This window comes from Clinocottus analis, unplaced genomic scaffold (assembly GCF_023055335.1).
Source record: "Clinocottus analis isolate CAN_PGR_092001 unplaced genomic scaffold, fCliAna1.0.p SCAF_20, whole genome shotgun sequence".
NCBI classification, from domain to species: domain Eukaryota; kingdom Metazoa; phylum Chordata; class Actinopteri; order Perciformes; family Cottidae; genus Clinocottus; species Clinocottus analis.
Window position 1 is genome coordinate 6,004,635 of NW_027175932.1, and position 16,332 is coordinate 6,020,966.

A 16,332-nucleotide genomic window follows, 5' to 3' on the forward strand; every position below is an offset into this window, starting at 1 on the left:
GAATTTTGTTCTCCCATTTAATTACAATGGGGGCACAGCTGCTGCACAGAGCTATTTTGATTCAAAGACGAATCATGATCAATTAAAACAAACTGGGAGACCTCACTTCCTGTACCTGTTAGCTGAGATAGGGAAATTTCTGGTCCCTCTGAGTTGCCATAAACTGCATAGATGGTGATTGTGTAGGTGGACTGTGGGTTCAGGTCTTCAATACGATGTGAAAGAACACTCTGATCCACGTAATGGGACTTAGGGCTGCTATCACCTGCAAACATGCAAGTACATACACACAACACAATATTACATACAGAGTAGAGATCTGTGTCACACAAATATGTTAGTTGTTTTAGACACATATTGGAAATAAAGGCTTTAAAAGGGATTTTCTGACATGTTTCTTTGATTGACCTGTGAAAACATGTTAATAGTCCCCATATTGAGCTGGAGCAGACACACTTGAGTAAATGTAATCACCTGTGTTCCAAGTGAGTTTGTACTCAGTAGCTCCAACGATTGGACTCCACTCTATATCTATGGAGGTACTGGTGTACGACGTCACCTTGAAGTTGGACACATAGCCCAATGGAGCTGAGACAGAGGAAAATAAAACATGAATTACCTGTAGTTGTTCTTGTATAAAAGCATGGCTAATTACATCATTTTATCTGTGATATGCAACAGAAAGATTCATGACGAATTAACAGATTGATTTTCTCTTACTAACATTTGTCTAACCGAGTTCCTGCCATTTAGCAGTGTTTCACTTTCAACACACGATTACACACATTTTGGCTTAAGAGCTGTTCAACGAAACAAGCCATCATTGTTTATTGAAGTTTCTTCTGTGGCTGCGTTTATGTTCCTCTTAAATATATTTAAGAGGAGAATAAAAGCAGCAGAAAATCTTGTATTTAGTGACCTCCAGTGGTTTTACTTCTCAACCTGCTGCAGTGACATAAGTATTGGGACATTCCACATGAATGTGCCAGTTGTGTGAGTCCAATATAATCACTCCTAAAAACCTCAGTGCACTTTAGATGGGAGAGAGGGATTATTGGATACAGTTACTCACAAGTTCTGAAGGTAGCACTGATGCCGGGTCCAACCACAGGTCCAAACAGTACATACAGTGACAGAGCGTACTCAGTATCATGCGCTATGTTCCTCAGCTGGTACTCTGTGGTGCTGCCATTCAGAGCCAACTGCCTGGGACGGTCCCGACCAACAAACTCTGGAAATAATATTAACATTGACAGTACAGGCACATCACAATTTCTCTCAAGAGGAAGAACTAGGGCGACTGGAAATGAGAGAAAGTAGCAGAATAAATCACCTGGTGTGGGTCCCCAGGCCAGTCTGTATCCTGTGGCTCCTGGGACACTGTTCCATGTGATGAGAGCAGTACTGGTGCTCACAGCAGACACTTTCAAAGTTTGTACTGCACTGCTATCCACTGACACACAGAGAGAGAAAAAGAGGGCATCTTCAATAATCTAGTCTATGTCTATAATACTTTCAACACATGCATGAACTTTTGTTCTTCTTAGGAAGTGTCCAAGTTACATGTCTTGAGTTTGGTGGAGGTGATGGGCCCCTCGATGTCTCCAAAGATGGGGTTGATGGTGATGGTGTACTCAGAGGCCGAGTGGAGGCCCTGGATCATGTAGAAGTTAAAGTTGTCCCCGAGGTTGATGTTCTCTATGTGGCCGTCTGAAAGACACACAGAGGCACACGGGCTCTGATGTCACGCTTATTGGCTTTATTTCACAAACCAAGGTTATTTCTTCTTTGCTACACCCTCAAATTAAATTATGTAGCAACGAGTGAACAGTACCTGGGGATTCCCATGTCAGACGGTATCCTGTGGCACCCTTCACTGACACCCACCTCGCCTGGACGGTGTCTGTGGTGGCGTTTTGGACCAGGAACTTCTGAACTTTTACCAGCTTTACTGTGAAACACACCCATATCCACACAAACACGCACATATACACAAAGTCACACACACACAAATCCAATATTTCACTTTTGTTTATATAGTGTTATATAATCAGAGTAATGCCATAAAGTAAATATATTTATTCAAATTTGTGGCAGCAAAAAAGATTGATTTAAAAGAATGTAATGAAAATCCAAAAAAGCAAAAAAAAATCGCAATGAATTGAAATCAAAGTTAAAACCTTATTGATATTTCTCTAGTGTACCATGAAAATTATGAAAAAGTAGAGTTTTACTGTATGTAATAAACATAATGCTGGTATCTTTTTTTCTACAACAACAGCACCATGCTGTGGATGTGTTGTAGTACAACACCTTGGTATTTGCTTTCTTGTATTATAGCTTGTCTTATACATTATTACATGACTTTTCCAGTAATTGTTGATGAGTGATAGATATCAAAGCTCTTTTCCTGTCAGTGTTTAGTCAGAGAAGAGAGACTTATATATGGTAAATAAAATTAACTTGAGTGTGAGAAAGTTTGAAAGTAAATGTATATAATCATGCCATATAATTATGGTGTTTTCAAGCCGATAAACTCACATGTCTTTCCCACTACTGAAACTGTTTCACTTTGTCCTTCAGGGTAAACAGCATAAATACTGACGGTGTACTTCTTATCCTCCTCCAAGCTGTCAATCACGTGAGAAGAGGTGTCTCCGGGAAGCATGTTCTCATAAGTAAATCCTGGTCTGTTGGCTGCAGAGGAAAGAAATCCATAAAAATACATGAAATATACATTTAAACAACTTTAAATGATTTCTTTTTAACCAGTGATTATAAATACTGCAAACATATTTTTGTACTTTTTCTGCAATGTGTCTTAGGTCAAAGTATATTAATAAAATAGTGTAATGGTAGCATACATCTTGGGATGAAGATCTTGAATCCGTTGATCTTCCCTAGAGGGTGTGACCAGCCCAAGCGCAGCGAGAACAGGCCCTCCTCAATAACACGGAAGTTCGACACCTGAGGCAAAGGAGCTAGAAGGCAAAGATCAATTGTTAATCAGTGAAGCAAAGTAAATCCTGAACAAATGTGCACAAGTATTTGGGTATTTTCTAAAAGGTGCATGAGTGTGTAATGGTGTGCGACACCCACTCGTCTGGACGGTGATTGTTGCTGAGTCTCCTATGAGGCTGGGGTAGATGGCGTAGACAGTGAGGGAATAGTCTGTTTTAGGACTCAGCTCCGTCACTACTGCCGTGCTTACATCTGCCTTCAGATCAATCTGTCACATACGGGGAAGACAGCAGATTGAAAGGAGCTTAGTGTGTGCACATTGTGTGTGTGTATTTGTGTGTGTGTGTGTGTGTGTGTGTATTTGTGTGTGTGTGTGTGTGTGTGTGTGTGTGAGAGAGAAAAAAAGAGAGAGAAAGAAAAAAACAGCATGAGCAAGTGAAGTAAAGGATAGAATGCAATGCGAGAAACACTTCTCTGAAATTGTGCTTGAGAATAAATCTTGTCTGAAAAAAATCTCTTCTACCCATTCTACGTCAGTAAACCACTTCTGTCCAATACCATCATCTCCATTTTATTCAAATTAGGTGGCATGTTGTACAAAATATTCCTCTTTTTGGTAGCGTAGCATAATTATCTGTCTGTCAAGGGTATAACCACAGTGTTATCATGGAAACAGTAGACACAAGCATAAACACAGAATAACTGGTTCTATTATGCATTGCTGTTGCGAGCTGTGGAGAGCCAGACAGATAAAAATTTCACAAATCACTCAGGCTGCATTGAGAGATGACTCTCAATGACAAAAGGTGACATGCAGTTTTGGTCATTAGCAGTCCGGGAGATGAAGAATTGAAGGATGTACTGTATATGATGCTTTTGGGTACAGTCCAGCTCAATTATTGTGATGCACATACAAAATCCCTCACTTGTCTCTGTTGTCGTGGGAGGTATCCATTGGAGCTGAGAGGATAGACCAGGAGACGATATCCGGTGACATCTCCTGTGGCATGACTCCATGTCAGTCTGAGGGAACTGTGGGCCAACTCGCTAACTTGCAGGTCTCTGGGACCCACCACTCGTTTTTCAACTAGGATTGGAAGAAGGTGCATGAAGAGAGATGGGAAGAAAAAATATATATATATATATATATATATATATATATATATATATATATATATATATATATATATATATATATATATATATATATGTTGGTCTGGATGTTTGAAAATTTGTCAGAAAGACAAATACATCTTAATGCGAAAAGTGCACAGCAGAGGAAAATATTAGAAAACTATTAAACATTTTAGTCTTCAAGCTATGAACCATCAACATAAATATGCAAACAGCTGTCAGTATGAGGGCAGCTTTGAAAGGATATCTAAGCGTGTTATGATAGACTTTGCTTCAATACTGCATGTGTATTGACTCACCAAGCGGGGATGTTTTCACAGGAAGTGGTGGTTCAGAGGCAGTAAAACACACTCTGCGCGACAGTTTGGAAAGGATGGTTTGAAGGAGAGCGTAGTCAGTCGCCATTAATATGTGCTCCTCATGTGGCTCTGACACAATCCTCCTCAGCTCTGACTCATCAGCTCCCCTAACACCTGGTCACAGTAGGGACATTTTTGACAAACACCAACACAGATATTGTCGACAAACGCAGCCTTTTAAGCTCTTTTTGACACTTATATCAAGTTAAGGCAGCCGATAAAGAATCCTCACAGAGAATTAATTCCCAATTACATGTATGTGAAATCTGCACCTGAACAAGATGTGCGTTTATTTTCGTACTAGCTGTTTGCATGTGCAGGTACATGTTGTAAACAGCTAGTAGGAAAATGTGTTATCAGTGCTTTACAGGCTCCATAGACTTATTGGTTTTGCACTCGTAGGGCAGTTGCAGCTTCTCTGCTGGAGTGATGTACGAGAGGAGCAAGCCGCAGTGTCAGAGGTGCAGATGGAGGACACTGAATCGTCTAATGAATAATGGCTGCGATTACCACACCATCGGCTAATGAGCAGTAATTATTGCACCGCTCCCAGCTGAGGAGAGTAAGTTGTTGGCTTGTGTGCTCATGCATGTGTGTGTGTGTAGGAGAAAGAGGGAAAGATATGTGTAAGTACATTTGTGGGTGAACAGCGGTATTCATGAGTGGGGGAAAGGCTGGATGGATAAAGAAGCTTAACTGATGCAACACATAGTATCAGAAAGTGAACTTTTACAGTAGAGGAGCTGAATACATATTTAGTAGATGTTATGTTTGCACTTACATATACCTGCATGGGTGCACTAAGACACACAGGAACAAGAATTTATCACACGTTCACAAATACCCACACTGAATCCAATGAATTCAAATGTATGACATGAATTTCTGACTGCAAACACTGCAGATAAGCCAGCAAAGCTTGGATAAAATGTGAGAGGCCGCTGCAGTGAGGGTGTTGAAGGAATTCACAATACCAACTTCCTCCCCACTCACCCACTGCAAAGAGAGAAATCCCATTGTCGGCTACAGCTGTGGCTGCGGCATCGACCAGGTCGTCTGAACGTCCGTTTGTGATCATAACAGCAATCTGTACAACAGAGATAGAAACAAAAAATACTGATGCAAAATCATTAAAGATAACATAACAATATCTTTCAAATAATATGCTCATGATTTGCATAACAATACCAGCATGGTTAGTTTAAGTCGCTCGGTTTCTACCTTTAGTTTTGCTAAATCTATGGTTTACGAGGTTTATCCTCCTTCCACACACAATTTGCTTTTGGGTGAAAAGAACATATCCTTGCAATCAGAGCTATTCTCAAAAAGCCTCCACAGGTATTTGAGATGGTTTAACTCATAATTGAATATGTAATTAAATAAATCAAATAAAGACAAAGTGGAATTCAATGATGCTGGTTTGCAACTGAAACTGATAATTTGCCCATCAAGGAAAATTGACCCATTCATCCAAAGTTCATCCCTCCGTCACTGAAGAAGATATGATCGATATGAAAATGTAACTACCTTTCTGCTTGCGTTCTGGCTGTAAAATTCAATATATCAGGCTAATCCTCAATTCTCCGCCTTCCCACGTCAAGCGCGCTGCCGCAAGATGATTCACACGCACACTCAGCGATAGAGAGGTGATTGGAATGCTAACCAGCTGTTTTATACTGAGACTACACTACAGTGTTCGACTTTCAAGGACATTTAGCTGACAGAAATGGAGAGCTGTTGGAAGAGCAATTAGATATTTGACGACACACTTATGAGACAAGTTTAATTAAGTTGATCACTGCGGCAATTGGGTTGGGGCTCAAAGTTAAGACCAGTACCAGTTTGATGCACAATCATTTAGGATCCTGTGGCAAAGCAGGTTAATATCAGACCATTGACAAGTGCACTGTGGGCACTAGTCGTCTCTATATGGACAGCCATTTAGTCGATTGAGCGTTGAATCTATCGCAGACGCAAAACAAATTGCCTCCACCTTTTCTTTTTCTTCTTCCGTGAGCAAAACAACAAACCAAAGCCAAGCGAAGAATTCTGCCAGTTGTAACTTTCTGCCAGACACACTCTCCGTTTGTATCCCAAGTGGAAAGCAAGGCCGTTTAATCAGATTCACAGTGGTGTGAAAATAGTAGAGCAGTTTGTTTTGTTTTTTATTTTCCACAATGTTCTTTGGAGTACACATACAGGCTTCTGACTAGTCATTTCCTTTCACACAGGGCCATAACATACGACATATGCACGTCAGTGGCCAGCTGGAAGGAGTAGTGTGGGTTGTAATCCTGAATCATTTCCCAGTTTGCGTTTGTGTTCACACTCTGTCAAACATTTAACAGCATTTGAGCTGTTTAGTTTTTAACATGCATGAAAGAAGTCAAAGTACCTCTTTTGCCTTTGCTCTTGCTTGATATTACATAACATTAGGCATAGTTAGTTTGTGATAATGTCTCAGGGGTAGAGGATAGCTTTTTCTATGCAATCCATATACGCAGTCACCCTGGATTGGTTTTCACATCTCCCTGGATGAAGCTTTGTACCTTTGGGGCATGGTCTCGACTCAGGACGGGGCTGAAAACGGTGTCAACCAGAAACTTGAGGGCATCGCCAATCCTCCTGGATCCACCCTCATAGGGGAGGTCTTTGATGGCTCTGAGAACCTCCTCCAGTGAGCTGTAGTCTGTCAAAGCAATCTGCATCCTAGAAGGAACAAATTACAAGCCAAACTGGATCAAGTAGAAATAATGGAATAGCAAATACAAACATTATTGCATGTGTATATCTTGCTCAGTTTCTTTGAGTTTTACCTTGGCACAGCGCCAAAGACAGTGACTCCAAAGCGAACCCCCTCATTGCCCATCACATTATCCTGGAAGGAGGAGATGATGGTTGAGATGAAGTCTTTGACCCTGGTGAAGCTGGCCAGTCCCACACTCCATGACTCATCCACCAGAAACACAATGTCTGCCTGCCCCATCGTCCTGCATGCTAAAGGGAAGAAGAATGTAGGAATTAGTGCGCACAGAAATTGAGGTGTAGAGGGATGCAAGTTTGAAAAATCAAGACAGCTGTATGCACTTGCTTTAACCGTGTACAATCAAATACGTTAGGACAATTCAAAGTAATTATTATTTAAGGTGGGTAATTCCAATATATTCCTACGCTAACCACCAGATGGCTGTCTTGTTCCATCATAGTGAGATATTTCCATTTACTTGCTTCTGTCATGCAGCCAGAGCACAGCACAAATCCCCATGAATGTTTAATGAGACACAAGTGAGCCAAAGAGACTATCAATATTCTGAGCACTCCAGCAATAAAACTTTAGTACAGCGAAGAGGAACGCTTAGAATAATAAGGTAAACACACCCAAAAATCAGGGTCAGTCCCCTCGCTCGAGCAAACAAACGTTTTTAACGTAAGGATCTGCTGCGTTTGGCAGGATTCAGATGCGTTATAATGTGTAGTTAAAAAAGCCAGATGCACAAAAAAGGGTAAGCTGATGCATTAACTACACTCACACACTTGCACACATACATGAGCTGTTGCAACTCTGTCTCAGATGCACACCCATGCACATATTCCCACATGGATATGCAGTTCGCTACCAGCAAACACACACACTCCTCACAGAAATGTGCTGTATGTGCAAACGCCCACTGAGTCAATATTCTGGCATTACATATGCAATAAACCACAGTGACGACAGCATTGATTAGGCTCGTGAATAAGAGATAGGCACCACTGATTGTTCTGGAAGTGATAACTCAGCTTCTCTGGTGTCCTCTATTTCATTACAGCGCTTTCCCGCCTCTATTATCTCGCCCTTCCTTTGGCTGCAATCCCAGGATTCACTGGGGGAGACATATGTCTCCAGCCCATGGCGACCTAACATTATGTTCTCCCTCACACACCTATACATCTCTGGCCACACACCAAGGGAACACAATATCATCGTGAATACCATTCTGGAGCCTTGTCTGGTCCTGAGCAACTATTTCGGACTACATAGAAGCTTTAGTGTCATATATTTAGCAAAAGTGGATTCATAACTGATATAAAAACACAGTTACAACCACTGATGCATGATTTACAACGTCAGTCTGCTTCATCCTGTGTTGGCTGCCAACAATCTTTGCATATACATGTGGCTTTTCCTTTTACTGGGATGCATTTTCTACTCCACAGATGTCTGAAAAAAACCCAAAACATTGCAAAGACTTTGAGCAAGGAAGCAACTGGAGGCTGGTGCCTGTCAGACAGACAGACTGAGGTGGAAAACAAGATGAATTATCCAGAGGTTTGTCTGTCTGGACAGGCAGGTGAGACCACATGGCAAGGATAAGAAGACATCACATGCTAGGGGATTAGGAATGGTTTTCTTGAAGGTTATCTATGCTGATATCTCAAAGGTTGTGTACACCTGTTAGACCATTGATTTACGCCTTAGATGTAGCTCACTGAATACAGCATATGTTGCAGAAAATATGCCAGGAAAAGAAATGCCCACAAAAATAATGATGCAAACTGCAAACCATCAGAGAGACTAACTCAAAGGGCCGTCAGGTTCTGATGTTATCCAGCCAAACAGATGTAAAAGTTAATCTAAGAAGAAGAAGAACAAGAAAGAAAGTAATATCAGCAGAGAAGCTACAAAGCTTAGGACAGAAATGTTATTGAAAATGCGTTCATCTAAGATGTGTTTCCACTGACATGTATCGAACCCATTGGATAGTCAGGGTGTTTATACAAGGAAGTCAATCTACCATTCTCCTCTTTATGTTGTGGTTCTAATTTGAATTTAATGTAGTCCAGTATGTAGTTGAAACATTATGAAGAGAACCACATAGCCACTAACCAGCTGACTGGCAATAAGTTGACACCTGGCTCAATGACGGAGAACAATTCTGAACTTCACCTCAGCTCTACTGAGCATTTTTGCATCTTTCTCTCCCTCATCAGCACCAGCACCAAACGGTAGATTAACAAAGTTAACAACTAGCTGGCAAACACAGTGATGCAGATATTTCCCAAAGGAGTTGGTGGAGAAAGGAGAAAAGAGAAAAGATAGGAGGAGAATGAATATTGGCTTTTTGGGTGACCAGGAACGTGACTTCAAGTGAACGCTAATGTTGCTCTCTGACTGCTGCATGTGGAAAAACAGTAACAGTTTGCTTAGACATTTGCCACAACATATCATAATTTGATGTGCGATAAGGTGATTAGTAAGTGTGATGTTTAAAGCATGATACTGCTGCTCAGTGCAGTTTTTAACGCACTGCATGTGTGCACATTGTGTTGGTAGGTCCTTCTGAGCGGCGGTTCTATTTGTCAGTATTGACCCTGATTTGGTGCTTTAGGCAAGATTCCAGCTGGTGCCCCAATGTATCGCATTATGTTTATACACACACACACACACACACACACACACACACACACACACACACACACACACACACACACACACACACACACACACACAAACTGATTAGCTTTATGTCTTTCAGATTAAGCTGTGCAGATCACATTTAAAAGACACACAGTATTTCTCCAAAATTGTGCTGTGGCTTATTTCCTAAACACCTGAACTATTAAGGCTATTTACTACTTGGGTGATGCACAGCAGAGAAAAAGGGCATATTCAATAGGCTACATAGTTGTGTTGTTGTGGGTCTTTGCTGTAATATTTTAAATAATCATATTTAAATAGTATTAGTAAAGATATTGTAAAAGTTGTGGTCGTGAGGTTGTTCTGCTCACATGTTGAATGTTTATTATATCTCCATATCCAGCAGACATGAAGTAATTCATTTGCAGTCGTGTTTATGGCCACCTGACATTCAATTTGTGGGCGGTAAAACAAACTCACTGACCTAAAAGAGGTGAGAAAGCTCCATAAAGCTGTAGAGTTAGGTGGAAATTCCCTGAAGGTTCCTTACAATGCACACAAGCATTTCATTCATTGTTGATATTAAAACATAAATAATGAATGGAACTTTAAGTTGTCAGTCGGCTCATTAATTTGAAATCGACCACATGCCCCTACTTGTGCGTGGAATATCAAACATTCGGCCCTCAGGCTTGCCAGACAGTCATAGTATGATATATGATGTCACGTGAATTAACACTGTCAAGAATAAACAATGCTTGCAGTTAAATGGTAACAGTAGCTTTAAATGTGGCCGTGGGCTATTTTGTTATCCTTCCATAATTCTGCCCAACAACTTTACCAATCACTTTCTGCCAACCACATTTCATGAAGTGGAAATCTAACTTTTGATTGGCTGATTGACCTTTTGGCGACATCCAATATCACCTGAGGCTAAGGTTCTGTATCGAGGAGATGGGTTTGACAGGCTGGCAGGCAGAGTGCTGTACTGGACATGAGGCGAGCAGATGTTTAACAGTCTGGAGAGAAAATGGAGCTAAGTTAGTGTCTGCCCCGTGTATCAGTCCATGTGTGGAGATTTAATGATGGCGCACTCGCTCAGACTGTGTTCATTGAGCACCTGCCCTTTCTTTGGCCTGAGCAGTCAAGTCATCTTATTCATAGATCCGTGCACATTTCTGACAATCAGACACATGGTGTTGACTCAGAATTAAGTAACTGGAAGTGCCATACTGGTATGTACAAAAAACAAACACACAGAACAAAACAAAGAGAAAATAAAAAAGCTTGATGGTGCTAAACGGGTATATGAAAAGAATATAGAAGAGAAATTTGGAATTGTGTGTTTGAGTGTATCTGTTGGATATTGGATTGTCAATCGTTACCTTCAGCTTGTGCTGTGACGCCTTGATGAGAGAGAGAAAGCGACAGTAGAAAGATCCACACAGAAGAGCAGCCCATACTCTTCCTCCTTCGATCACTTCCTCCCAGTTCTTCTCTTCACAAATCCCCTTCTTAAATTCCACTCCACAATCATCAATTCCAGCCCTTCTTTCCTGTTATCTGAAAGCACACAGATGAATAGAGAGTGAAAAAATAGTCATTAGAGGCGCGAAAAGATAACATGCAATCTGCCATTTTGTATTTGTAAAGGACTTGTGTATTTTCTGAAGAGTTTCTTGCATAACTGCAGTAACACAGTGTCAATGTGTAAATGTATGTACACAGAGGGAAGACTTGGAGAAACTTGGCCATATATAACTGATCATTTACAATGCTATGGAATTATCCACGCCATTAAAGATAAATACAATTATTTTATTTTTTAATTATGATTATTGTAATCATTTAGGCCATAAACACAAGATTAGCATTATGTTGCACTCACTCCCACCACTATGTGTACATTCTCAGTTGACAGTTTTACAACAGATTCCGATGACGCTATGGAAATAAAATCATCACAAAGTATTTTAAACTGTCCACAACACAGATATTAAAAGCAGTTATTGAGAACTGTAAACATTATGAACATACAGGAACGTTAAAAGGTATGAAACCAATACTCCGTTATGACTGTCTTACTAGGCTCAACTCAACCTGCAGGATGGATTCCACTGACCACACTTTTTATCAGTGAAAAGGTTTGATTATGGACATGTTGATCATGATTAAGTGTCTCATCATACATCATATTTGACTGTAGTGTAGAAAACTTGAAAATAATAGTAATAATACTTTATTTTTCAAAGAAGCTGCCATGCTTGGATTTCGGCAAATTCAGAGTCAAACTTTGTGCTGTTGGTGAGTATACCATTTGAACTGAAGACAAAACAGTGACTACTGGACAGCTTCCAGTTAAAGTAGCTTGAAGAGGAGGGATACACACTCCTCGTCAGTAAATTCAAGCGGCGTGACAGGTTCAAGGAAGCTCTTGTGTGAGTCTACAGGTGCAAAAGATATTTGGCCTGGTCAGCCAAACCTCTGGACGATGTGCACCTGTCCAGGACTGAGGATTAGCTAAACTCCCCGAGGGCCAGCAATGCCCTGGAACACACAATGCCGAGGTGATTATCTACAGCTAAGGTCTGTGGCAGCAAAGCTAATCGCTTCCGATGTGTGAGTGTGCTTTCTGCATTGCACTTGGTCAAAAAAATGTAGCCTCATGGCCAATCTGTAACGGACACCAAGTGTGTCTAATAACAGTTTCCAATATGTTTTGTGCGACGCCATAGTGAATTTGTGAGAAAAAGGAACCATGTGAATTATCTGCATTCTGGAATAACAGCGTTGTTGTTTTTCTGTATATATGATAATGTTTTTGAAGATTTTTTTTTTTTTTTTTTGTAATGTGTCGGATGAATGGAGAAAATCTTTGGCAGCTTTTCTAAGAAATGACAGGTACATTTACAAATGAGTCTCACTGGTCTACTGTAGATAAAAAGAGAGTATTAGCTGTCCCAGAGTAAATGGAGGTCCAGTAACATTTTGAAATACAGAAAATTCTCCTCTTTTTATTTCTTGACAGACAGAGGAACCCTCAGGTTCACATTGATGATATTAGTCCCAAGGATACGGCGTAGGACTTGGTATAAAACACATATAGTGAGTGGTTGCAATTCAGTCCTATTGAAACATTGCAGCTGCTTTACCAGCATATTGTCCTCGAGATGGGCACCTTGAAGGTGAGTTTAAAACCAAGCATTGACATATACTGCAATAATACCAGCATATTGTAGTGTCTCTACAGCACTGGTGCTGCTCAATAGTCCACTTCAATTCATCTTATGAAACCAGCAGACAGAATGTGTTAAGTGTTAAATGAATACTGAGGGCCACAGAAATGTATCAATAGAAAAGGCTAGAACAACTTTCAGTTAAAGTGAGCATAATCAATGCCTAAGTAGAGTAAATCCAACACTTAAATCACCCTGGCAAAGAACTCATGCAGCAGTAACAGAAATCCGAGCGCAACATGTTCAACGCATTCACTGATCTCATGAATAGTTTGTGCTGGGATGTTTTACGTTAGCTTTCTAACTTCCACACCCACATGCATTTGCGTGTGTCTGTGCTGTATGGGCATGTGTTTTGCAAATATGAACTAAACATCAAAGAGAGATCTGCCTTCACCATACACAAGATGAAAATATTCACATTGTATCCACCAATATATCACTTCAAATGTTTTCTTCATGAGCACATATTTCCACCATGAATTATTATAATTATGCCATAAAAAAATACATCTGATTAATGTGAAACAATCAGAATTCCATAAGATTCCCCAGTGTGATTTGACCACCTGTTATAAATCTGACAAAGCCAGAATGGCTTAAGGCTGACTTGTTTACAACCTCTGCAGAGAGAAGTGAGTGCTGGCTGCTTGAACTCCAATGTATCACAGCCAAAAAACTCCCCCCCCCAACATACCAAAGCAGATCTAAGATCTGTCTCAGCATGTATCTTATTATTAGTGAAGTGCAGAGAGAGGATAAATGCATCTTTTGATGAATGACAGCGATTGAAGAAGTGCACAGTAACTTTCTTGTAGCTATCCTACAGCGGGATTATTAAAATATGTTTGCATGGGTATTCATCAAAGCAGCTAGCAAATGGCTTAAATTTGATAAGATTATTTTTTTAAAGCATTTTCTTTTCATGTCGTCATAGGCCAAAGGTGGGAGAAGTTTCCTGAGGCATGCAGCAGAGCCTGATGTTGTGCTAAAATACTGCAGAAAATATAAAAGGTTTTGGTTTTTGCTTGACCAAAATGTTCATCCAAAGGATTTTTTTGAAAAGATTCAATGAAGTAAAACATGAAACACCCATACTTACATTTCAACAGGACTATGAGTCTGCTGCCATGCCATCAGCTCTGCAACACAGCGGTGTTTTAGTTCAATGCTAACGTCAGTATGCGGACATGCTATCCTGCAGGTATTAGGGTTACCATCTTCACTGTCTTAGTTTTGCTTGTTAGCATGCTAACATTTTCCAATTAGCACTAAGCAGACAGAACGACTGAGGATGATGAGTTAGTTGTGCAGGTATTTTGTCAAACATCGAATTATTAGGTGAACCTTTTGCAATATGGCACCACCATAATGCTACATTTCTACAGGAATAGTCGAGGGATAGCCAAAGTTATTGCATTCCATCCACAAAGGACCATGACTACATGGACAAAATGCATTGGCAATCAATATGATATGATAGTATGATAGTTGTTGTATTTCTGTCTGGAAGTGATGGACATTTCCCAACTGACAGAAAGACATTGCCATTCATAAAGTCATGCTACAAATCCCAACTCGTTCCAACAACACCTCAATATGCCCTTGTTTGTGATCATAAACCCAAGTCGGATAGTCAGACAACATGTCTGCAGTGATCCCGCATCAAAAAGCACTTGCACGACAACACAGCATCCATCACTCACAAGACGTTGGGATCACGAGCACTTCGTCCAGAGTATTGTGTGTCCGAGACCTTTAGTTTATCACTGCCCCGGGAGGATTAAATAGTGTTGCAAAATGAAGTTTACTGTCTCTGGCCCTGATACTCCCTCACTGTTCCCTATCTCCTTTTCTCGCATACACAGTCGCTCACATATCACACACTCTGCAAGTCTAACTGCACGTCAGCTATTTCTACATAATGGCATTTTCCACCTCACCACTTCACAGGATGGATTATCCCCATAGGTGGGAAATGAGTAACACACACACTCACACACACAGACACACACACACACACACACACACACACACACACACACACACAGACACAGACACACACACACACACACACACACACACACACACACACACACACACACACACACACACACACACACACCACTCAGGACTACGATGTATGATAGCTGATGTCTTTGGTGCAGTGAAATTCAGATCTACAACTAAAACACACAAACAAATAGAAGCACACACACACACACATACACATACATACACAGACACACACACACCATACTGTCTTAAAGTCCCTTTGCATTTGCAGTCAGCCAACGCGGACAAGTCTAAGCATGGGAAGGAAAAATCCACAACTCATTCTACATAGTTTCATCTCCTGACAACGCTCTTACAAACATCCTGGCATTCTCTTGTTATTCATGACTACACTAGAGCTGACTTGACTGTAAAATGAATGATATCTAGTTTTTATCCTCCTATCGCATTTGGAGGAGTAAAATGGTTGCATTAACTCCTGCAGAGAATCAGGAGTGCTCATACCAACACAGACAAACACACACGTTCATTCAGGACATCTGTACTGCATAGGCATGGGCTGTGTATTTGTAAATGAATGTTCTTAGAAGGAGTGGATTGGCATATTTGAGGCAATTACTGTACCTTATCACATGAAGGCAATTCAGGGAACAATAAAATGGACAAACAGCAAACACTAATATCAAACAGTAATGCTGTTTAAGGATAACTTGTACTTTATGGAGCAGCAGTAAAGGCTCAGTATAAAATGTGTTGGCCCAAATCCAGACACTTAGGCTGTAACAAGGGTATCTGGGCAGTTAAGAATTCAAAACTCTCAGTAAAGCACCATATTAAAGTGCAGTTAAAGTTATGGGTTTTGACTACGGACCTAAAGTGGGCCCACACAATCTCACTTACCACAGCAGACAAGTGAATCATTGTTATCTTCCCAATCCAGGTGACCTCTTGACGGTCGAAGGGGGAAAATATCCCCTAAAATACATAAAAAGGTTTCATCCAAGTAGGAGGGGAGGGGAAAAAAGTCTGGAATTGATAGTGTACTCCTGCAGACAGCGTTATCAGAGATAATCGACTGAATGGTACATGGGAATCAATGTGTGTATCTGTGTGTCTGTGTCTGCGTGAATGAGGAGGTGGGTGTGTCTGAATGTGTGTGAGAGCGGGTGAATGACAGAGACTTTCTTTCCTGGGCTCTGCTGTAGCTCAGAAAAGTTTGAGAAGAGGG

General features: G+C 40.7%; 1 protein-coding gene across 1 annotated transcript in view; it reads right to left on the reverse strand.

Annotated features, from left to right (window-relative positions):
• col7a1l (collagen type VII alpha 1-like) overlaps positions 1 to 16,332 on the reverse strand; it is a 61,880-nt gene that overhangs the window by 32,539 nt on the left and 13,009 nt on the right. The window contains exons 2-16 of the mRNA XM_068586200.1: positions 11,238 to 11,415; positions 7,271 to 7,451; positions 7,004 to 7,163; positions 5,448 to 5,541; positions 4,395 to 4,568; positions 3,888 to 4,048; positions 3,100 to 3,229; positions 2,865 to 2,981; positions 2,542 to 2,697; positions 1,835 to 1,951; positions 1,564 to 1,710; positions 1,334 to 1,453; positions 1,073 to 1,231; positions 475 to 588; positions 116 to 265 (exon numbers count right to left, since the gene is read on the reverse strand). Of these exons, the coding sequence (XP_068442301.1) occupies positions 116 to 265; positions 475 to 588; positions 1,073 to 1,231; positions 1,334 to 1,453; positions 1,564 to 1,710; positions 1,835 to 1,951; positions 2,542 to 2,697; positions 2,865 to 2,981; positions 3,100 to 3,229; positions 3,888 to 4,048; positions 4,395 to 4,568; positions 5,448 to 5,541; positions 7,004 to 7,163; positions 7,271 to 7,451; positions 11,238 to 11,313 (2,056 nt within the window). The 5' untranslated portion in view covers positions 11,314 to 11,415. The remainder of the gene's footprint in view (positions 1 to 115; positions 266 to 474; positions 589 to 1,072; positions 1,232 to 1,333; positions 1,454 to 1,563; positions 1,711 to 1,834; positions 1,952 to 2,541; positions 2,698 to 2,864; positions 2,982 to 3,099; positions 3,230 to 3,887; positions 4,049 to 4,394; positions 4,569 to 5,447; positions 5,542 to 7,003; positions 7,164 to 7,270; positions 7,452 to 11,237; positions 11,416 to 16,332) is intronic.